At 36.4% G+C, this 24,645-nt stretch overlaps 2 protein-coding genes across 12 annotated transcripts in view; one reads left to right on the forward strand and one right to left on the reverse strand.

Moving 5' to 3' along the window:
• Positions 1-20,789, reverse strand: part of DZIP3 (DAZ interacting zinc finger protein 3) — an 85,503-nt gene extending 64,714 nt beyond the window's left edge. For 5 of the 11 annotated variants that reach the window (XM_072811784.1, XM_072811782.1, XM_072811781.1 and 2 more), the window contains exons 1-4: positions 20,408-20,789; positions 8,235-8,330; positions 3,749-3,821; positions 1,217-1,372 (exon numbers count right to left, since the gene is read on the reverse strand). In XM_072811784.1, coding sequence (XP_072667885.1) covers positions 1,217-1,372; positions 3,749-3,821; positions 8,235-8,266 — 261 coding nt within the window. In that variant the 5' untranslated portion in view covers positions 8,267-8,330; positions 20,408-20,789. The other 6 variants (XM_072811775.1, XM_072811783.1, XM_072811777.1 and 3 more) reach the window with 6 other exon arrangements.
• The window catches only part of CIP2A (cellular inhibitor of PP2A), a 34,587-nt gene continuing 30,606 nt past the window's right edge, over positions 20,665-24,645 (forward strand). Inside the window, exon 1 of the mRNA XM_072811785.1 lies at positions 20,665-21,013. Within this exon, the coding sequence (XP_072667886.1) occupies positions 20,912-21,013 (102 nt within the window). The 5' untranslated portion in view covers positions 20,665-20,911. The remainder of the gene's footprint in view (positions 21,014-24,645) is intronic.

Consider the following 24,645-nt stretch of genomic DNA (forward strand, 5'->3'; position numbering starts at 1 on the left):
AAGGTGGAAATCTATAATATATTCTCTAGAGTATTTTACTCATAAATAGTTTTGGACATTGCTTTTATTTATCTTATATTTTAAAAAATTTGTCAACATCTTACAAATTAGAAAAAATAAAAGCAATCCCCTGCCCCAGGGTGGCATATTATGGGTTATCAGTGGAATAAGAATAAACACAGGACCTTATAGTCAACATCTTACTAGCTACTAACCCACATTCCCACCATTATTCTTTTTCTTCCCCCACCATTATTCTTGAAAGGCTAGTACCAACTATTTCATTATAAAAGTCTACAGTTAAAGGCTGACACCAGAGCCCTTCACAAAAAGATGGAGATTTTACTACTCTAGCTGCACTGCTGTGTGAAGGAAAGGAGTGAGGAAGGAAATGAGTCACTGTGATATAATAAGCAATATATACATTGATCTCTGTTCCTAGTTCCTGTTAATATATAGCCTTTGATCTTGGTTCCGACAGAGTTCCTGAAACTCCTGGAATTTCCTGGGTGATAGGAGTATCCTTTGTTCTAATGAGGTGACACTCAGTAGGCCCCTGGATAGGGACTGGAGCTTTTAGCCCGTTCCCCTATTCCCAGAGGGGGAGGAGCTGGGCATTGAATAAATAATTGATCAGGCTTATTTGATGAAGCCTTCATAAAAATCCTTTAAATATGGGGCTCAAAGAACTTTCAACTTAGTGAACACATCCACATGGCAGAGGAGTGGCACGCCTCAACTCGACAGAGACAGATGCTCCTATACTTGGGACCATTCCATACATTACCCTATGTTATCTCTTCATTTGACTGTTTGTTTAGATCCTTTATTATATAAAATGTTGGTAACTGTTAAGTGTTTCCCTGAGCTCTGTGTGCTATACTAGCAAATTCCTGAACCCAAGAAGGGGTCATGGGAACCCTAATCTATAGCCACTTGGTCAGAAGTATCAGGGACAACCTAGGACTTGTGACTAGTGTCTAACGTGGGAGCAGATTTGGGGGACTGAGCCCTTAATTCGGGGATCTGATAATTGATTTGTTGGATACCCAGTTAGTGTAGACTTGGCTGATGTGGGAATAAATCCACACATCTAGTGTCAGAAGTGCTGTCAGTGTACTAGCAGAGTAAGAGTAAAGGGACATAGTATGTTTTTCCTGGATAGTCATATACAAAGAGCTGTACTTCTGCCCCAAAGAACAAATTATAATCTTACCTGCATAATTTGGAAGGAAAAATTTTCTTGTAAGAACTTCTTAATATGAGGGACCACACCTTTTGGTAGAGTATTAATTGCATTCAATAACTTCTTCACTTCTAATAGTAGGTTAACAGGGACAAGATCAGTAGGTATGTCCTTTTCCTGTTTATCCTAGAAGACATTATTTATTAAAAATTTAAACAGTTATACATATTCTAATTACTCTAATATTAAGACCAGCCAAAGTATTAAAAGAACAAAGAATGGGTCGCCTGGGTGGCTCAATGGATTAAGTGCCCGACTCTTGATCTCAGCTAGTTCTTGATCTCAAGCCCCACACTGGGCTCCATGCTGGGGGTGGAGCCTACTTTAAATAAAAGAAAAAAAGAAAAAAGTGCCTTTACATACTATATGTAGATCACTGTGACAGAGCAATAGAAAATCAAAATAAGAATAAGACATTCTCTCTGCTTTCAAGGAACTTAAAACATAGCAGATTTAACACCAAAACTCAGGAAACTTTAATATATGCACAGCCATCATAAATTCATTTGAAAGTTATAAGGGAAAGTAAATATTCTAAAATAGGAATAATTATGCCATAGTCTTTTTTTTTATGCCATAGTTTTTAATAGGATAGTGGGATTTAAAGATTAAATCCCACTTACAATTTAGGGCTTAAATGTGAATTAGGCCTCAAGATGGTTGCCCTTGAGAAGTACAAAGCATGCATTGAATTAGTCCACTTGAGGCATAAAAAAATGCTAAATAAAATATTATATAGATTATTCTACAAAATAATATGAAAGCTATATCTAAGAGTACTTTTTTACATAGGTGACATGCTTTATCTACTAAACTCACAATATATTGAAAATAAAAAGAATTGTAATAGTTTATATTATAAACAAAGCAGTAAAACACAATGACTCTTAATTCAACCAGAACTAAGTAAGTCATACTTAGTAATCTTGGGTCTACAGGAACTCATTCTTACAGACTTATTAATAAGCCATCAATACTGGTTAATCAATAGCTATGTAGTCGAGTCCTAGTGGATTGTGTATTAACATTAGTTATGAGGAACAGGTGGGCATCAGAAATGGAGAAGCACCTGGAACAGATGGATGATGGCCTTCCTCAAACCTTAACAAAATACGACGGTTTCCATACCCTTTTAAACTTTGGGAATAAGAATATATTGCTGCTGCCCTCTGCAAATCAGAACAGATAGCTTCTTACTACTCTGGAGGTCATGTAAAGCTTGAGTCACTGAAATGTCCTGGGGTTGAAGGTTGACTCCCTGACCATCAGCCAGGTCTTCAACAGATTGTAATTACCCAGGAAAGTGTTGAGGAATCAATAAAGTCCATAGTAGGACTATCTGCCTATTCCTCCCTTCTGGGTTTGAGTCCTTTTATATATTTAAGATTTTATTTTTTCATGAGAGATGCAGAGAGAGAGAGAGAGAGAGAGAGATGCAGAGACACAGGCAAAGGGAGAAGCAGGCTCCATGCAGGGAGCCCGACGTGGGACTCGATCCCAGGTTCCCAGGATCAGGCCCTGGGCTGAAGGCGGCACTAAACCGCTGAGCCATCCGGGCTGCCCTCTGGGTTTGAGTCTTAAAGATTCTTCCATCCCCATCAATATCCAACAAATAACCTTATATTTTATTATATTTCATCATATGAAAATTATATCTAAAAATATAGGAAAGTGTTAACAGTTTGCTAAATCTCAGTGAAGGATAGATAATTCATTATATTATTCTTGCAACTTTTCTGTAGATTTGAAATTTTTCAAAAAGTTAAGCAAAAAGCAAAAAACAAAACAAAAAAAACCCTTCCACAATCTAACTAGCTAAACCCTTGAAAAGAATGACCACTATCAGTAGTGCATATATTTCAACCTAACGGTCAGTTCTGCAGTCAAAAGTCACCACAAAATCATCTTCTTGATATTATCAAATTGATATACATGCAAGATTATTACATGAATAAAAATTCTTAATAGGATATACTATAAATTTATATGAATAAATAAAATCTTTTTAAAAAAAATTAAATATATAAATATAAATTTATATGTTCATATAAATCTTATATTAATGTATACTCTATTCTCTTTCATTTTGAACTGAAAGTTCTAACAGTATAGATAATAAGAACAGAAAAGAATTTTAAAACAACTCAAATTTCTTACTAAATAAAATTCTGTGTTTTCTTTGCATGTGCATAGTTTTCATTTTGTTTGGATTTTGCTTTTAGAAGTAAGGGATTTCTTAACATTGATTGTTGTGATGTTTTGGGGCAAGTCAATTCAATCACCTGGTAATTTTAACTTATAGTGAGAATTGGTGCTTATAATAACTTCGAGAACAATTATCAATTATCGGAGAGGTTTAATTATGACCATACATTTATGAAGGAAGGAAAGCAGAGTCACCCTGAAATTCTTAACAGATAAACTGATTAGAATTACAGTTACATTGTCATACATAATTACTCATTGCTAATTAACAATTATTGAAAATTAACCTTCTCTTACCAGTTGGTCAGTAGATTTTTCTACCTTATTCTTGATTTCTCCCTTAGTCTGCTCCTCCACAGTTGGATCCCTACTTTAAATGAAAAAGAAGGATGTATTCAGAGTATCTCCTTACAAAGAACACAAATTGTAGTAGTAAAAAATCTAACAAGCGAATTTGCCCGAAAGTTCAAAAAGTGTAAACAATGTGTAGCAAAAACTGGTAATAGGTGTAGGTGTCATACCTTTAGGGACTCAAGTGAAAGAAAAAAAAAAGTATGCTCTGCCCTTACTGGATGGTGGTAAACAGAACTGAAAATCAATATAAAATATTTTTCTTGAACAGACACAAACTATGGGAAAAAATTAACTTTATAGCATTGTTTCAATGTAAAATAAAAGGGGTCTTAAGGCTAATGTTTTGTGTGTGTATGTGTGCATGTGTTTATGAACATAATAAAGGTTTGGAAAGGATTTATCTTACTCAGATCTTTTTTTGTTTCATGTTCCTGGCCTCAGTTATCCAGTTCTCCAAAATGATTTTTTAAAATTGAGAAAGAACATATTTAAAAATGAACTATTTTTGTAAAAAGGAATAACCTGACAAGTTGTGCTTCTGACATTAGTTTGAAATGTGAACATATGCAGTGTTACATATAGAACTGGAAAGTTATTTATAAAATTGCTTTTGCCTATGTATAGAACCATGATATAGGACCCATAACATAGGATCATATAGGATTTATACAATCTTTTTAATTCTAATGCACTAACAGAGATAAAACTGAGGTGAGAAATTTATCTCAATGGCTTTACTCAGCACTGTACTTTATAAAAATTATTCTATCTTACTTCACATTTATGTATTGATCTCCTAGACAATCATTTATCATCTACTATGTGCCTCCTGACTTTGTGAGGGGAAACTGGGACAGATAAATAGTATAGTATTATCCACATAAAATTTCAACAGAAGAGGATTTATATACACAAATGATATTTCACAAGATGGTTCTCAGTGCTCTTTAAAACATCATGGCAAAGAAAAACCTCAAGTGTCTTTTCATCCACATCTAAGCCCCACTCCAAAAAGGAACACAGGGAATTTTCTTGTGTTGTCAAGAAATGAAAATTACCACAGCAGTATTCTGAAGCCTCTCAAGGTTTGCGGAAGAGTACAAAATACAAAAAGTTCTCAAATGTATACCCTTCTTGCCAACTCTATTTTACAATCATTCACTCCTTGACCCAACAGTTCTCAGTCCCAGATGCATATTAAAGTCACCTGTAAAGCTTCTGAACCATCCATATGTCCAAACCCTGCTTTGGTGCTTCTTAATCAAGTGTGGAAAGTGAGCTGCTATATTCACCTTAGTTTTCCTAGCAAATTTTGATATGCAAACTTAACCAATCCTCACTACCTCCCCAACATTAAAATTACTCTATTAAAAGTTACTAATGAAATCCCACTATTTGTTATTTTAACAGGTTTATCTTAGTTCTTCATTTTACCTGGCCTTTCTGCATCATTTAATATTGCCCATCATATCTTCCAATCTTCCTTGAAAAACTGTGCATTCTTTACTGCTGCTGGTTCTCCTCCTAGTCTTACACTTCTCAATTCATACCACTGGCTACACCTCTTCCTCTCACTTATCATATTCACTTATTATTTTAATAATATTTAATATGGGGATGCCTGGGTGGCTCAGAGGTTTAATGCCTGCCTTCGGCTCAGGGCATGATCCTGGAGTCCCGGGATGGAGTCCCACATCGGGCTTCCTGCATGGAGCCTGCTTCTCCCTCTGCCTAGGTCTCTACCTCTCTGCCTCTCTGTCTCTCATGAATAAATAGATTTAAAAAAATCTAAAAAAAAAAATACTTAATATGAACTATGTACATTAACTGTTTCAAACCATGCTTCTGATGTATTAGAATAGGAAGGTGTATCAGCAGTCATCTGTGGTAATTACTTTATATTAAGATGGGTAAATTGATGTCCAGAGAGGTTATATAACTTGTTTTTAAGTTATATATCTAGAAAGTAGCAAAGCTAGAATGAGACACAAGACCAGTATTTTTCTTTTGCTATTTTGCTACTTTTACCACCTGTATGCTTTGTTCTACTGCTAGGAGCTAAAATTTTGCTATAATAATATATCCTGAAATATACACAGTATATACACTAAAGTTCCATTTTTAAAAAAGATTTGTTTATCTATTTGAGGGAAGGGAAAGAATCTCAAACAGACTCCCCACTAAGCATGGAGTCCAACATGGGGCTTAATCCCCAAACCCATGAACCAAAAACCAAGAGTCAGACACGTAGGACTCAGGCACCCCACTAATATCCCGTTTTTATCCCTCTATTCTTACATTTTCTACTTAAGTCAATTTCATTTACGCCCATATAAAAACAAATGCTCTCAGATAAGGATCAGGCCCTTCTTATGCACTACTTAACCTCCAAGTATCTATCCCAACATCGGACATAAAGTACGCACTTAAGTATTTATTGGATGAATAAACAAACTAATAAGCAAACTCTCATGAATTCTAATAGCACCAATTCTAATGACCCCTAAAACTTGCTTTTCCGACACTACTACTACAAATTTCTAACCATCTACTCAACAACTTCATAACTTAAGATGTCTTAGCAATACCTCAATTTCCTCATGTCCAAAACTGAATTATCTATTCTCTCTTTCTCACACACACATTAAACCTGTCTCAATTAATAAGCCCTATATTAATGGTACATATCTCCTTCTGATCATTAGGAACCTTTAAGTCATGAGTCACCATTCAAACAACAGGACAGGAAATAACAAATGTTGGCAAGGATGTGGAGGAAGGGGAACCCTCTTACACTGCTGGTAGGAGTGCAAGCTGGTACAGCCACTCTGGAAGTGTGGAGGTTCCTCATAAACTTAAAATAGAGCTGCACTAGTGGGTATTTATCCTAAAGATACAGATGTAGTAAAACTAAGGGGCACCTGCACCCCAATGTTCAGAGCAGCAATGTCCACAATCGCCAAACTGTGTGAGAAGCTACAATGTCCTTGGATAGATTAATGGATAAAGATGTGAGATCTATATATATATAATATTTTGTGTTGTACTTCATATATATATCACAGATACAGATGCGAGATATATATATATGTGTGTGTGTATATATATATATATATATATATAAAATACAATATTACTCAACCATCAGAAAGAATGAATACCATTTACATTGACATGGATAGAACTGGAGGGTACTATGCTAAGTGAAATACATCAATCAGAGAAAGACAAATATTATATGGTTTCACTCATAAGCGGAATATAAGAAATAGTGCAGAGGACCATAACAGAAAGTGTGGAAACGGAATGGGAAAAAAATCAGAAAGAGAGACAAACCAGGAGAGACTCTTAACTCTGGGAAACAAACTGAGGGTTGCTGAAGCGGAGGTGGGTGGGGGATGGCGTTACTAGATTACCAGCATTAAGGAGGGCACTAAGGAGGGCACGTGATGTGATGAGTACTGGGTGTTATATGCAACTGAATTACTGAAAACGACATCTGAAACTAATGATATACTATAGTTAGCTAATTGAATTTAAATTAAAAAAAAAAACCTTTGAATCATCTTTTTTTTTTTTTGTTTGCCCTTTTCCTCATATTTAAAGTCATAGAATTCTGTGGATTCTAGTTCTATAAATCCCTCCTCTTTTCTAGTCCTACTATGCAGGCCTTCATCAGCTTCTTCCTGAGATATTACTAGTGTTGTATTTGGTTGTCTCTTCCTTACCACCATCAAGAAGTAGTCTTTCCAAAATACAGTGTAAAATTTCCTTTATCTTTTTAAAATGTCATGGTTTCTGCACAAAATAAAGTTAAACTCCTTAGAAGACCGTTGAAATCCTCCCATTTTATCTTAAGTATTTTTTCTTGCTATTTCCTTCCATTTCTATACACATCAGAATGCTTCTTATCCCTTAATGTTCAGTTCAAGTGATCTAATGGAAACCCACTCAACTCCAGTCAATCATTATTGTTCCTTTCTACATATAGTCATGGCACTATGCATGCAGTTTGCCTAAAGGTAAAACTTTTTATATATCTTCCTACTACATTACAATTCTAAGTACCCAAAATTTTGTCTGTCTTTATTCTCTAAATACCAAGGAGGTACTTTACATTATAAGCATTACACTAAATGCTTATAAATTAATAGACCATATTAATGAAATCAATTAGTGAAAATGCCCCCATGTAGAAAGCTGTAGTACATTTTTCAATTCTTCTCTCTTTAGCTAGAGTGTGGTCCTTAAGAGAAACTTTCTGTTAAATTAGATCTAACCCCAGTCTACAACTCCCACTAATCGAAGTCGCTAAATTATCTCTAAGCATAAGGGTATCTCAATCACACTAGCTTTCCCAGAGGACATTTGTCCTTTCCATAGGCAGAATGCAACAAATGTGGTTGGTTTTTGTCAATCTATCCCTTACCTCATAAAAAATTCTTCTGGTAGAGAATCCATGCTGCACAATATTGTTTTACAAAAGTCTTATCCCAATGCTTGCAGACTTTACGGATGTTTAAAGCTGTAAGAAAAGTAATATATTTTTAGTGGGAAGGTAGAAGGATTACATTCTTTTTCCCCCACTATAAAAAAAAAATACCGGATCATTGAAGAAAATTTTGAGATAGTTATAAAAAAATGAAAATTACAGTTTTACCATCTAAAGATAAGTCATTGCCTATACTTTAATACACTCTACTTCATCCAAGCAAGATATATTTTACCTTTTGCAAAATAGGATTTGTAATCATACTGGATAAACAATGTTCTACACTACAGTTTTCACCACTGAACACTATATCAAAAGCATTCCTCATGTTACCTTATATTCCTACTATGTATTCTCATTGGCTACACAACTGCGTGACTGGGGTTTCCTAGACTATTACCCTATAGTTGGCCATTTAAATTGTTTCCTATTTTTCCATTATAATTAGTTTTGTGATAAATGCCACTGTCCATAAGCCTTTTTCCATATTTATGATTATTCACTTACAAGAAATTCTCAGAAGTAGAATTTCTCAAAAGACACAAATATTTTAAGTCTCTTGGTGCATACTGCTTAAACGGCTTCCCAAAAGGTTCCTACTCATTTACTTTCCACAGAGTAAGTTCCTGTTTAACACAATCTTCAATAACACTAATTGTTGTTTTTAGTCTAAAAGTAACATTTAGCCACTTTCCCCCAATAGATATGATTCTAGATCTTCATAAAATAGGAAAGAGGGGATGTACACTCTCTAGTTCAAATATCAATGAATGTTGTGCTTATTTCCTCAAAGGAAAAAAAAAACTGCACAACACAAATGAAAACAAAAAGAGAGCACCTACTAGTATATCTATTTATATAGCTCAACTATCCCAAGAACAACTCTTTTAAAATTAGTCACATTAACACCCTGATGTTTATAGCTGCATAATATACAATAGCCAAATAATGAAAGAAGCCCAAGCGTCCATTGATAGATGAACGGATTAAAAAGATGTGGGGGGTATTTATGTGTGTGTGTATACGTATATATGTGTGTGTATATATATATATATGCGTATATATATATATATATGGAATGAAATATTACTTAGCCATTCAAGAGAATGGAATGTTGCCATATGCAATGACATGGATGGAGCTAGAGAGTATAATGCTAGGACAAATAAGTCAGAGAAAACCAAATACCATATGATTTCACTCATATGTAGAATTTAAGAAACAAAACAAAGGAGTGAAGAAAAAAAGAGAGACAAACCAAGGAACAGGCTCTTAATTATAGAAAACAAACTGATGGTTACCAGAAGGAAGGTGGGGTGGAAGGATGGGTTAAATAAGTGATGGAGATTGAGAAGTATACTTGTGGTTATGAGCACCAGGTGATGTATGGAATCATGAATCATTATATTGTACACCTGAAACCAATATAACACTTTATGTCAACTGGAATTAAAATTAACAAAAAAGAAACACTTATATCTTAATGAAAGATGTTACTTGAAAAAAGGTATTACACAGTGTTGTTTTAATGAGTCAAGCATATGGCTTCTCGCATATGCTTCGACACCTAACTTTATATATCCTTGTATCTTAATGAAGGAGGTTTTTTTTTGGAAATAAGGTTATACAGTATAGTTTCAATAAGTTCAACGCAGGACTATTTCCATATGCTTCTACGCATATGTTTACAAACATATATCTTAATGAAGGATGTTACCTTAAAAAAGGTATATACACAGTGTAGTTTCAATGAGTTAAGGATATGACTTCTCATTTACTTCTACACATAAGTTTACAAATATTTGTATCTCAAAACTATAAAATTAGTCACATTTGTTCTGTATTTTTTGAGAATTCAAGCCTCCAGACTTGATGGATGATTTCTCTGCTAGGCCGATTTCCCTTTCTAATCCCTGTATGAAAGTCCAGGAAGTATTAGTGTAAATGTGTAAAACTATTGTTCAGTGCTTTGAGACAAAGAAAGACATGAGAAAAAAGAAAGTAATAGCAATAACACAAAACAGACCTAGAGTGCCTTGCTGCAAAGTCCAAGACTAGATAAAATTTCTCATTTCTTGAGTATGAAACACGTATTTATCCCAGTAACTAAGAAACCACTTTCTCTGATAGCATTTGTAATATATAGCTGGAAGTTAGACTGGTAGAGCTTTTGGAGGCCCATCATTAAAATGTAACTCAATAAGATCATTTCCAAGTTACTCATTAAGATTTCAGATTGTATTTACTCAAAGAAATGCTATTTTACATGATATGGACTCTCCCTAAACACCCGAAAAAGGCAACTGAACACATAGAAAAGAAGTAACAGCAGGACCTGAACCCTCTTAAGACTTGAGGTCTGAGTCATTTGTGAGCTTAAGAGGGAAGGGGCAACTCAACACCCCGCTAAAAAGAAGTCCAAAACTAGTACTCCTAATTATGATACTGTCTTAACCTATATTCTATATTTGATTCACACCAGCTTTAAATTACATATATAAGTCTTGAGAGATAAAAGGTAATTCTTCAACAATTGAATGGACACTTAATTAAAACACAAACATTTACACACACACAGACATCTATCTAAATTTCTTCACTTACTAACACATGTTGGTGAGGATGTGGAGAAAAAGGAACCTTCACACACTGTTGGTAGGAATGGAAATTGGTACAGCTACTGTGGAAAACAGTATGGAGGTTCCTCAAAAAATTAAAAACAGAAATACTGCATGACCCAATAATTCTATTAAGTATTTACCCAAAAAAATGAAAATACTAATTTGAAAAGATATAAGCATCTCTGTTTACTGCAGCATTATTTACAATAGCCAAGATATGGAAGCAACCCAAGTGTCTGTCAAGAGTTGAATGGATAAAGATGATGTGGTATGTATACATACACAATGCAATAAAATATTACTCAGCAATAAAAAAGGATGAGATCCTACCATTTGTAACATATGGAATTAGAGAATATTATGCTAAATGAAATGTCAGAATAAGATAAATACCTAAAATAAAACAAATGAATAAACAAACAAAGCAGAATCAGACCTATAAATACAGAGAACTGATGGTTGCCAGAGGGAAGGGGGTTGGGGCATGGGCAGAATGGGTGAGGAGGAGTAGGAGATACAGATAGGCTTCCAGTTATGGAACGGTAAATCACAGGAATAAAAGGTGTAACATAGGAATATAGTCAATGATACAATAATAATGTATGGTGACAGATGGTATCCACACTTGTGGGGAGCATAGCATAACCTACAGAGATGCTGAATTACTATCTGTACACCTGAGACTAATGTAACATTGCATGCCACTTATACTTAAATGAAAAGTTAAAAAAATAAACTTCCTCATTTAAAAAGAGAGCTTTCTAATACCTCTTAGTTTCTTGCCCATCTGTAACAAAATATATCTTGCTGCCAGTATAACTCACCTATGCAGAACCCAGTTTTCCTAGGTAAATTATTTTATGGTTTTACTCTTATTTTTTAAAAACTCAATAAACAGAATCATGCACCTATTTAAATTTGCATTCTCTGTTCAATACCAGTAAAAAATACAGCCTAACACTAATAATAAAGCAGAGATACATTATTCTTTCAAACTAAATCAGATCTACTTCATCTCAGTAAAGCTGTACAGAAAAGGACATAGCTTTGAGAATTCTAGGACTGTGATCTGTTTTTCTTTTATGGTTTCTATAACCTCCAGGCTATTTTAACAAAAAGTAAGTTAGGCATTACGTCACAGATAGAGTATACAAACACACGCTTTTTCTAGACAAAGCAATGCCCTCATTTCCAGAATTTAAAAACCCAGACACAGATATCTCCCCCTCTGATAAACTCTCCATCAGCTAGCTGTTTGTACAGATCACAGCAAGGCTGAAAAAGGAGGAAGATTCTCTGGCAACAAGGTAGAGAAGATGGAAGGCCTCTGCTAAGCTATTCAGTGTTCAGCTTGAAAAAGAAAAGAGCATAATATTAATAAATCAGAAGATATTTGGATCCTGAATTAAGAGTTAAAATAAGCTAATGACTTTCAGTCTGCTTAAAAATACAACCTGAGCTGAATCTCTGTGATGAAAGGTTTTCCAGAAGAGTATCATCACCCCATCATCTCCTAGGAGCTAAGCAGATCATGTGTGGCACACCCCACTGCTACAGTAGCAGCAGCGGCAGGCAGCACTTTACAGCCTCTGTGGGGAAGGAAGGCGTCAGTGCCTAGCAACGGAAAGGAAGTAGCCAGCCTGAAACGTTAACAGTGTGCTTCTAAAATAATCCAAAGGTTCTTACCATTCTAGAAGAGGCTGAAGGAAATCTTTAAAATCAGGGTTAATATGGGAGAGAGGATGAATCTGGTTTTCCTTGATATATTCATTTCAATAGGCTTTCCTGGTCAGCAGGAAACAAAAACTGACTCTGCCTTCCTGGAACTAAGGGGCTGCTCTCTCACAGGAACCTATTCAGGTGCTGGATGGTTGATCAGAGGGCAAGTTAAAGTTCAGTGTCAGTTTACAGCACACCTTTGTCCAGCAAACAAAATGATTTTATCTACAGGCTGTTTTACCGGTTGAAAAATAAGGTATTGCCATCCATATTCTGACAACAGTAAAATGCCTTTCTTGCTCCCTCTGAGCTTCCAGCTCCCACTTGTCCTCTTATCTACTGAAATTATAGCAAACATTTCTTTTATCGCAAAGGGCTTAACCCCCATTTTTTAAAGCTGCGCTTATTCACATCAAAACAGGTGCACAGCTTTTGTTTAGAATTGTTTAATTATTCATTCAAATGTTTACCTTGTAGCACTCCATCACCTCCCCAAATAGTATATAGACACAGTTTTTTAAATCCACTCAAGCACTCATCTTAAGTCACTTGACCAAATTAGAGGCTGTAATTGGCCAAAAAGTGCACATAGCAATGCATGGGTAGATGTCCCATGAATTTGCTACCGTTGTCAGTTCTGGCCCTTTCAGACCACACAATGCCAGGTGGAAAAAGGGAGTACCAAGTGTGCAAAAATAGTAAAAATAAAACTCACTTTTCTCAATGCCATTAGCTTGAAAACAAAATAATATACTTGCTATTTTTCAGGAGAGAAATTCAGTTACGAGAACTTTTTTATGCCCACTAAATCAGGGTTCCTCGATCTTAGTACTATTGACATTTTAGGCTAGACAAGTCTTTTTGTTCGGGGAAGATGTATTGTGCATTTTTAGGATGTTAAGGAGCACCCCTGGCTTCTACCTAATAGATGCCAGTAGCAACCCTAACTCCCCTCTCAGCTCCACTGTGAAAAGCAAAAGTGTCTCCAAACACTGCCAAATGTTCCCTGGGGGACAAAAACGGCCCAGTTGAGAACCACCTAGTTGATTAAAAATGAAAAGGTCAATTAAGTAAATACATAACAGATTATTCTGAGGAAGAACAGTAAGACTATCCTGGCATTATGTAACATGTACAAATACAAATCATTTGTCTAAAAGAAAGAAATGACACCAAGTATCTCATTTAGATTTCATCCATGTCAAAAGTTGAGAGATTACATTCACTGTCTACTCAGTTCTCACCATTTTGCAAAAATCATTAACACTGTCTGGCAGCTTATATCAGAAAGCAAGAACCCTGCAAAGTATACCTAGTACCCCTCCTTATAAATATGCCAAAATAGCAAAAATCCTTGTCAAATTAGTTTCTTGTCAAAAGTAGGTTTTTAATTCATTTCAGATACAGTTACATCTGTATTTACACAACAAATCTATAGAATATACATTAATTTGTTTTCATTATTTGGAATCTACCTACAATGAACATGCACAGGTTAGGATTTACCTGGAAATCCAAATATTAAAATATCAAATATCAAAATACCTATCAGTTTCAGAAAATATCCAAATATCAAAATACCTATCAGTTTCAGTTTAGCCAAAACCACACTGTTCAGAGATGTAACTAGAAACGCTCAGAAGGAGCATATGTTACCACTGAGCAAATTTTCCAAAGTAGAATATTTTTAGCAATGTTATTACTTTTGTTAGACAATAATGAAAAAAAGGAAGGAAACAAGACAGAATGTTGAGACATGACACATGTAGAGATGAAAATCAAGCAAGGAGGAAAGAACACAGTATGCACTTGACTCTCACCCCCACCAATGACAAAGCCTACAATACCCAAATTCAAACTGACCCACCAATGTAATAACACAGACTACTCCTCATTATCTCAGAAAGAAGTATGTTTGTAAGAAGGGTTTACTGAAAAAGGTAGGTCAAGCTTTCATTTATGAACAGTTTTCTATCACAAAATTAATTGGGTATATTAACGTTGGTTTTATCAAAAATAAGATTAATTTTCATCAGCTCCTATGTGTCTGGCTCTGGGCTGATTTCCTATGTACACCGAAAACATATATGGCTTTCACACAACTCTGAAATACAAACATTACTGTAATCCATTTTAAAAGTAAGAAACTTAGGGTTAGAGAGTTCATATTGCTAATAAATCTATAAAAGTAGAAATTCAGGCCCAAGTTTCACCAAGTGCAAATTCCATATTCTTTCCACTATGTCCGATTAAGTGCAATATTTAACTTTATATAAGCATGCTGTTCAATTAGAAGCTGAATTAAATAATTTGCATAAAAACAAACACTCAGAAACAAAACTATTTACATGGTCTTACTGGTTAGTAAATGATACTGCAAATATAATTAATCACGACATCTTAATATTTCATAATACACTACTTTCATTAGTTTTTGCTAAGAGAATCCATTTGTTCAACTAAACAATTCAGAAAAATGCCAGGTGCCACATGTGGCACTGAAATGAATAATAATTAATATGTGTCTAAATGCTCTGTTAAGGTTAATGATTTCGGAAAGTTCCCAAAACAAATTTTTGTGATCATGTATCTAAAGCAATAAATCTGAGACTACACTGAAAATACATGCATAGCAGTTTATTTGTGCATTATAGGCAGGCATTACAGTCACAAAAAGAATGAGATTAAGGAAAGTAAAAAATTCCAGTATTTGTTCCCACACGGACAGTTTCACACATCCCAAGGTGTGCATATTCCACTCTGGACACCACTATCTTAGAAAATGGCTTCACATTTTAATTCAAGAAACAGGTATCTACCCCTTTCATGAACTTAACAGTATTTTCTGAAAGACCAAAAATTTAAAAATGACATATGAAAAGGACTTTGTTCAAAATAGGTCTTCCATAAATACTAGCTGTAATTAAAAATAATCACTGTACCTTAGAAATCACTTACAGCCACTTATCTGTATCTACAATATTGGATTCAGAAACAATGGATAATACTTACATTTTTAAGAAAAAGGCAACCTTCTGATACTAGGATATGAAATTAGATGTGAAAATGGAGTAAAAAAAAAAATTACCCAAACTATGTACTTAGATTCTGTGAAATATTAAAAAAAATAATAATAATCAGGGATTGTTTGAAAAGTGAAAAAGTAAAAAAAAAAAAACAAAACAAAACAAAAAAAAAGAACAGTGAAAAAGTTAATGTACGGTTTGGCAAATCATTTAGAGATTAGCTGAGTTTTAATACCTGATTGGGAAAAGAAACAGGAAAAATAATTGAAAAGAGAATAATTTTGGCTTAATAGGTTTTTTGCCTTTGTGTTGAAGGTAACATTTCTGAAAAATGAGGGTTGAAATTCTACAGATGTTTTCTGGCTCTGCATAAAGAGCAAAATCAATTTGATATTAATATTTGAATTGTTTTAGCCATAATAAAGACAAGGTATCTAAATAACCTCATGCCTAGACCTCTGCCAATTTTCTACCACTAGATTTCTTTGCTTTGAATCTTGGGAACCTGGGCCAATGGAACTTCCATTCCACCTGCTGTTTATTACAACAATCTCCTAGTTTACATCTGGCCTCATATCCCCACTGAATAGAAGCCCACCCCCAATGTGAGGATTCTTTTTTAAGCCCTCTGTTATATCCCCAGTGCCTACACCAGCACCTGACACTCTTTAAGCACTCAATACTGATTTAAAGGATAAAGCTACCCATCCTATAAATTTGGGCAAATATATATGCAAATATAAAGGACAGCAATAAAAATTTATGGAGAAAGGGATTTTAGGCCAGACCTTGAAGATATTGATATTTTTTGCCCTAAAATCTAGCATGTGTTCCTAAAGCTAATCTATTTCTCTCAACAGCACTTATTCCGGTTTGTCCAACAGAATCTACGCTCTTTGAGTATGAAGGAATATTAATATTTTTTAAAAAACTCTACCTGATTGCTTAAGCTAATTTAACTGTGTGTTTTATTTTTTTTTTAAGTGAAATACAGATGCTCACCTAAGCTACAGTCTTAAAATCTGTGGGCATAAAATACTCTTTATAAAAATATATATAGTATGCAAATATGTTAAGCCTGAAATTTTAAAAACTATAAAAATAATGAAGGAAAAAATTGTTTATGGATGGAATTAATAAACATAAAAGTAAAATCATTCTGAAAAAAAGAAAAACAAAAATAAAATCAAAGTTGGGTCTTGAAAAGCAGAATAGACAAACTCCTAGAAAGCCCATGTAAGAAAAAATATAGATAGCATTACAATGAAAAAGGAAATTTAAAATAAAGAGATTAAGAGAATTACTAGAATACTGATCAACTTTATAAAAAGAAACCTGTAAATCTAAAGAAATAGTTGCTATGTTAAAAAAATTTCTATTTCCAAACTTAATAAAAGGTAGAGAAAAGTTATCAGATCTATAACCATATTACAAATCCAAATATTTTCTAAAGATCTACCACTAAATAAGGTTATTAGGCTTAATTTTATGGGCCAGTTGTATACAATCTACAAGGATCAGAGGATTCCAATGTAATTCTCATTCTATAGTACAGAGAACAAAAACTTGATTCCTATTTCAAAAGTGACATATAACCCCAATTCCAAAAGAGAGAATTAAAAACAGGAAAACATTTCAAATATGAAATCCTAAATAAAATATTTGCAGTATAGCAAACACAATATTTGTTACTATTACCTATATGACCTTGGGCAAAGTATTTCACCTCTCCTTAGTTTTTTCACCTGTAAAATGGAGATCATGACAGTACCCAATGCATGAGGTTGTTATGAAGATTAATTAGTAAGCATCAAATTCTTAGAATAGTGTTTGGCATATAACAAATGCTCAATAAGTGTTAGCTACTATTATCCCAAGAACCAAAAAGCAACAGAATACGTTGCATTATCATGTTAAAGTGGAAAATGAAATCTATAAACAAATATTTGATAATTTTTTTAAAGTAGACATTTTGGAAAATCTTTAAATAAAACAGGTATAAAGGGCAATCCCCTAAACATTTGAAAGGCTATTTATTACAAGCCAATAGCACAAATTATAGTAAGTGTTAAAATACTGGTCATCCTCATTCAATTAAGTAAGAAGACAAAGATGTTCATTATCATCATGATTATTCCATTTTTTTTGGAATACATTAATGAAACAAATACTGGAAAAGATGAAATTATTATTTGCAGATGATATAAAGCTAGAAAGTCTAATAAACAAAACTCTTAAGAAATTTTAGTCAGAATCTAGATAAAAGATGTATCAAAAATCAGCATCTTTTTACAGTAGCAATAGCAAATTAAAATTCTAAAGGAGAAAAAGAGAACTCACATTAACAAAAATTACATAATGCCCTGAAACTTAAGACTATATGATAAATTTTATAAAATTCCACTGAACGTAAAATACATTATTAACTACCACAGCAACATCCGTATCTTCTCAATCATTCACACCAGAAATGTGAAATCCCTCTCTTCACATCTGAAATGAGTCACTAAGTCCTGCCTATTTCACCTCATCTGTATTTCTCAAATTTGTCATCACCTCTTTGTTATTTCCACTTCAATTATCCTGATAATCCTTTGGAAAGACTGCAGCAAATTAAACATCCTCCTTACTTCTATCCTTATCTATCTCAAAATCATAGCTCACCCACCTGCGAGAGTAATCAACCTAAAGCACAACCCTAAAGAGATCAAGGCCCCATTTTTAAGCCAGCAATCACTGAATTCAGGATCAAGAATAATAAGGTCTTTAGTCATCTGGACCCAGCTTCATCTCCTTCTCCTTCTCATTTTGTGGGCCTAAAATAAGGCTCTGTGTTTCTCACATTAGGATATATGAGTATCTCTGCCTCAATACTTTATTGCTTCTCACAGCTACCATCGTGGTACATCCTTCTAAACTTCCATCGTCAATTTTTGAAGATTTTTGAGAATGACACTATTTTATATTAAAGATGAATATCTTACAGAAGAGAATGAAAATTTTCTATCACTGCCTCAGTTAAAGTGCAAGGTTTTAAAGAAAGAAGGCATTTATGACTGGCAGCTTTGGCATCTTCCCTTGGCTCAGAATTAAGTATGAAGATGACGCACTTGTTATTATTACTGAGAAGTCTAACATTAACCTGTTATCACTGCATTTGCCAATGAACCAGGAGGTAACTAACACCTGCTGGGAACAGAATTATGCCAGTCAACCGCTCTAAATTTTTTAAGTTGATTAACTCATTCCGTAATGGTTTGCACCAATTGACACGACCTCACTTTCCCTGCTACGCTCACCCTTGCTCTCTACTCCATTCAGTGCAGCATCCATCCTTGCCATCCGTGACACACTTCCTTCTAGTCCCACCTCAGGACCCTCTCCCCGGAGAGCATGGCTCTGTCCTTCAACTCCTTGAAGCACTTTCTCTATCCTGACCACCCAACTCCCTTCTTCATAAACACTTTTACTCTCGGAAAAGAATTTCTGCTACTTTTTCTTTCTCCATCTCACTCTCATTTTTTTTTTTAACCCCTACTAGAATGTAATCTCAACATAGGACTTTTTATTCAATAAATCTTCTTTCTAGTGCCTAGACAAGTACCTCGTACACTGCAGGCTCACTGCAGGCTCTCGATCATCAATCATTCATTACCGACCTTATCCTATTAAACAGGTACTACTGCCAGCTGGGATTTTACCTAAGAGAGAAACTGAAGCAGTGAAGAGTCTGCCTTATGGTCACATTGTAAAAGGTGGAACTAGAGTTTGTCAGCACACAGCCTGGCATCGCTCTTTGACATAACCTCAGGAGCCTCCGGAACTCAGGTGGATTCCCTATGGAGTCCCTATTTAGTACATTCCTCTAATTAGACAGTTGCTTCCCAGGAGGGGGATACTTCATCTTTGTTTTCTCGCCACTTCTAACCCTCAATCATACATCACCAATTGTTTACAGAATGAATGAACCCATAGATACATGAATCACCCAATTATTTTTACATTATTATTTTAAGACCTTCACATTTAAAAATGTTTTGATATAAAAAGGACCGCTTTAAAAAAAAAAACAGTGATGCTAAATGTTTTAATGTATGAAGTACTGCCTTTAAAGAGTGATGTAGAAAATATTTCCTTTGACTTGACAAAGACTAATGACGAATGATTTAGTTAAAAAGGACATGTAAAAATTAAAAAGAAAAAAAAAGCCAAATAAATTAATAAATAAAAAGGACATGTACTCTTAGCAATTTCTCCAGACTGGTTTTTAAGGCTCGATTCAACGTCAGCAGACATCAGGCAGAGAGAACGCTCCAGAAGCAGCTACTTCGTTCACCGTCTACACACATGCACAAGAATTCTCTCGTATCACAGCGCCGCAAACCGAAGTGCCCTGTTCACAGGCACCGAGATTCGGAAAACAATTGATCACGACGGATTAAAAAAAATAGTAATAATAAGATACCTCCACTTACAAAAAAAAAAAAAAAATACTGACGCTCGTGGGAACACCCTCGGCAGCAACGCCTGGCCCAGCAGTCACCCGGGGCTGGCTGTCTGGGAGAAGCCGGACGACTACCTCAAGGGCAGGACGGCCGCGCCACAGAATCCCACGGCCACAGGCTTGCTCTGAAAAACAAACATTCCTGAGGAGACGGGGCGGACGTGGGGGAGAGTTTAACCACAGGCCCCTCCCCGGCCGCCTCACAGTACGGAGCCCCGTATTCTCCTCAGAACTCCTCACCGTGTCTAGACTAGGGAAAAGCGACCATTTCTCAGGTAGACGCTGACGCACAAATGAAAAAGCCGGTCACCCCGCGGCAAGGCCGAAGGAGCAAACGAACCAACACCGAGAGCTCGGCGCAACCGGGACCCCGCCGGCGCCCAACCGCCCCTTCGCAAGTTTGAGCCGCAGTCACGTTTCTCGCGAGATTGATCGCCTCCACGCGATCTCGAAGCTGAAACCTCGCGGCTTTTCGGCTCCAGCGAGGGCCGGGTGGGGAGCGGGAAGGGGGTTCTGGAAGGACAGCGCTCAGCCCCCTCGGGGGACCCGCACGCCTCCTCGACCCGCCTCCCCGCTCCCCCCCGCCTTTCTTCACTGAGAGCGGTTCCCCCAGGGTGCCCAGGGACTTCCGGAGCGCTACCGGAACCGGAAACCTCGGGAGTGAGGGGGTGGAGCTGGAAAAAATCAAAAAAAAGAAGCGCGGCGAGAGCTGGCGGCCGGAGCGGGCGGGCGGCGGCAGCGCCCATGGACTCCACCGCCTGCCTGAAGTCTCTGCTGCTGACCATCAGCCAGTACAAAGCGGTTAAGTCGGAGGCGAATGCCACCCAGCTTTTGCGGCACTTGGAGGTGAGGGGCGACCCCGGGAGGGAGGCGAGTGTCGGCCGTGAATGCCCAGCCACCTGCCTACCCTGCCGCGGGCCCTCCGCGTCCCGCTGGGAGGACGGGAGGGGCGGCTACTCGGGGTCCGAGGAGGGACGGGGGCGGGGGGTTGGGGAATCTAAATTCGGCTGTTTGGGTTTGGTTGTGGAGAGAGCTCGGAGCCGCACGTCTTTCTTCATTTCTTTCTCTTTTTTTTTCTTTTTTTCTTTTTTATTTATTTATGATAGAGAGAGAGAGAGAGAGAGAGAGAGGGGCAGAGACACAGGCAGAGGGAGAAGCAGGCTCCATGCAGGGAGCCCGATGTGGGACCCGATCCCGCGACTCCAGGATCACACCCTGGGCTGAAGGCGGCGCTAAACCGCTGAGCCACCAGGGCTGCCCCTCCTGTTTTTTATGTGTGTTTTAAACCAAAATCTATTGCTCAGAATTTTTCAGACCTATATTGCTAAATTGCTTTATTTTTTTTTTTAAGTTTTTATTCATTTATTCATGAGAGACACAGAGAGGCAGAGGGAGAAGCAGGCTCCATGCAGGAGCCCGACGCGGGGCTCGATCCCCGGTCTCCAGGATCACGCCCTGGGCTGCAGGCGGCGCTAAACCGCCGAGCCACCTGGGCTGCCCCTCTGGTGTGTTGTGTTTTGTTTTGTTTTGTTTTGTTTTGTTTTGTTTTGTTTTGAACCAAAATCTGTTGCTCAAAATTTTTCAAACCTATATTGCTAAATTGCTTTCATTTTTTTCCTATTAGTTCCCACTGATTTGTATCTAGATCACTTATCCACAGCTTTCTGTGTTCCGATTTGATTTTAGGCTTTTAACCTATCATTTATTGCATATTCGTGCAATTCCAACCACCGTTGACCTGAGTTTAGTAAACAGGTAAGCTCAATCAAAGCTTATTTTAGGGGATCCCTGGGTGGCTCAGCGGTTTAGCGCCTGCCTTTGGCCCAGGGCGTTGATCCTGGAGACCCGGGATGGAGTTCCGCATCAGGCTTCCTGCATGGAGCCAGCTTCTTCCTCTGCCTGTGTCTCTGCTTCTCTCTCTCTCTCTGTGTCTCATGAATGAATGAATGAATGAATGAATAAATAAATAAATAAATAAAATCTTAAAAAAAAAAATCTTATTTTAATTCTCTCTGTTACAGCATCTGTTAACATAAAATTGGACATAACTTTAAGATCTATTTGTTATAGTAACTCTGTGATATAAAGGCTAAGTTACCAAAGATTGGCAAGATACGTACTACAGAGAGAAGACAGTCATGAATCCTATGGCAACATCAATCTTTGGTGATACTGGGATGCATTAAATATGCCTCTGTTTTCTCCAGCCTCACTGATGCTCCTTCTTTGGACTTCAGGTGCCCACTCTCCCTAAGTACATTTTCTTTTTTCATTCATCACCTCAACAATTCCCTGCAAACCTAATAATTAAGGTATTAACTGTTAAATGCTAAGGCTTTGCCTTTCAAGCAGAATAGACCAAGGTGCCAGTGAGCTCCAGACGCCACTTGGTTATAAGCAGTTTTATGGAAGAAGCAGGAGTACAGCATTTTAAATACTAATCTGAAACATCTCTGAGAAAAAAACAGGTATGCCTTGAATATGAGAGCCATGTTACAGTGAATGGAAGGAAACTCAAAGAAATTTGAGGCTTAAAGACTGACTCCTTGATACTGCATTTGCAAGCTTTGAAGGGGTTTGCTGAAAACTACTTCTGCCATTTAGAACGTACGTGCAAGTGCATAATGTGCATTAATCTTAAGTGAAGACTGAGTTTTTAACATACGTGAATAGTCAAGTAGCTACCACTTGTTTCACGATACAGAACGTTTCCAGTCCCCTGTAAGGTTTTTTCCATTGTCCCTTCTCATGTGGTTCAGATAAGTTGACTCATACAATATGTACTTTTGTGTCTGGCTTCTTACATTCTATAAATCTGTGAAATTTATTTTCGTTGCACATGTGCTAGTACTTCATTCTTTTTTATTGCTGCAGAGAATTTCACTGTATAAATGTACCACAGCTTATGTACATTCTTCTGTTGGTGGGCAATTGGGTTACTAGGTCTAGGTGGAGTTTTGAATAAATCTGTTATAAACATTTTTATTCTATTTTTGAATATATGCACTCACTTATATACCTACAAGGGGCATTATTAGGTCTCATGGTAGGTATATGTTAAGTTTCAGTTGAAATTACCAAGCAGTTTTCCACAGTTTTACACCATTTTTAGCTTCGTATCAGCAATACATGAAATTTGCTGTCACTCATCCATGTAGATTGCCAGTGTTTTCAGATTTTTAAATTTTAACTGTTTTGGTGGGTGATGTTAATGATGAATATCTTTTTTTTAAATTTTTATTTATTCATGAGAGAGACAGAGAGGCAGAGACCCAGGCAGAGGGAGAAGCAGGCTCCCTGTGGGGAGCCTGATGCAGGACTTAATCCCAGGACCCTGAGATCATGACTTGAGTCAAAGACAGACACTTAACCACTCAGCCACCCAGGTGCCCCAGTGATGAATATCTTTGTGCATACTTCATGAGAGCAGCATCTCTGAGGATACAAAGAAATGGTTATTTGAAAGGAGATCATTCATTCTGCTATTCTGCATTTCTGGAGTATTTTTTCTTTAAAGCCCCATGCAGGACCTGAGCTTTGAATTTTTTTAGGATTAACAGAGCTGAGGTGATCTCATTCTTAATGGTTTTTTATAGCACTAATGTTATGTGATGATCATGAGCATGGATTCAGGAAGTGAAATTCTGTGATGCTGCTGTCTTGGTGTATACCTCAGTTTACTCATCTGCAAGACAGCACCTAGCTTATAGTTATCACGAAGATGAAGAGAATTAACATACATCTATAGAACAATGCTTAGGCCAAAGTAAGTGCTAAAATATGTTATTCCTAAAATAAATTTCTATTTGCATGAAAGCATCCAAGAAGCGATTTTTACATTTTAACAGGTAATAAATGCAGGTCTCATCCCGAGGGAAATTGTATTTAAAGCAGAAAATGTCTTAATCTTCAAAGGTATAGCTTCATAAATAGGCATAAAGGCAATCAGAACATTCCTTACCCCCTAAATATCTACTATCAGTATGTAATTTTGCCATTGGACCTGTTTTTTCTGTCTTTTTAGACTTTAATGTTAAAACACATGCTCCTTGGGAACAGATATTCTGAAGTTTTTGTTTTTTAAGATTTATTTATTTTAGAGAAAGAAAGTGACTATGAGCAGGAGGGGCAGAGGGAGAGGGAGAAAGAATCTCAAGCAGAATTCACACTGATCCCACAATCCTGAGATCATGACCTGAGCCAAACCCAAGAGTCGAATTTTTAACCAACTGCACCACCCAAGCACCCCAGGTCTATTCTGAAGCGTTCTTATCAGCAAAGCTTTAAAAGAAAAACTGACATCTGAGTGAGGACATAAAAAAGAGATAGAAAAGATTAGAGGGATACTAAAACAGCCTGCTTAGACCTTTATCTTTTTAAAAACGAAAGTGTTTAGAACAGATTTTATCCAGTTCTAAAGTAACTACTTGTTTTTCCATCCTTCTAGAAAAGATATATATCTATATAGAATAGTTAGG

The sequence above is a fragment of the Canis lupus genome, chromosome 35 (assembly GCF_048164855.1).
Source record: "Canis lupus baileyi chromosome 35, mCanLup2.hap1, whole genome shotgun sequence".
In the NCBI taxonomy this organism is placed as follows: domain Eukaryota; kingdom Metazoa; phylum Chordata; class Mammalia; order Carnivora; family Canidae; genus Canis; species Canis lupus.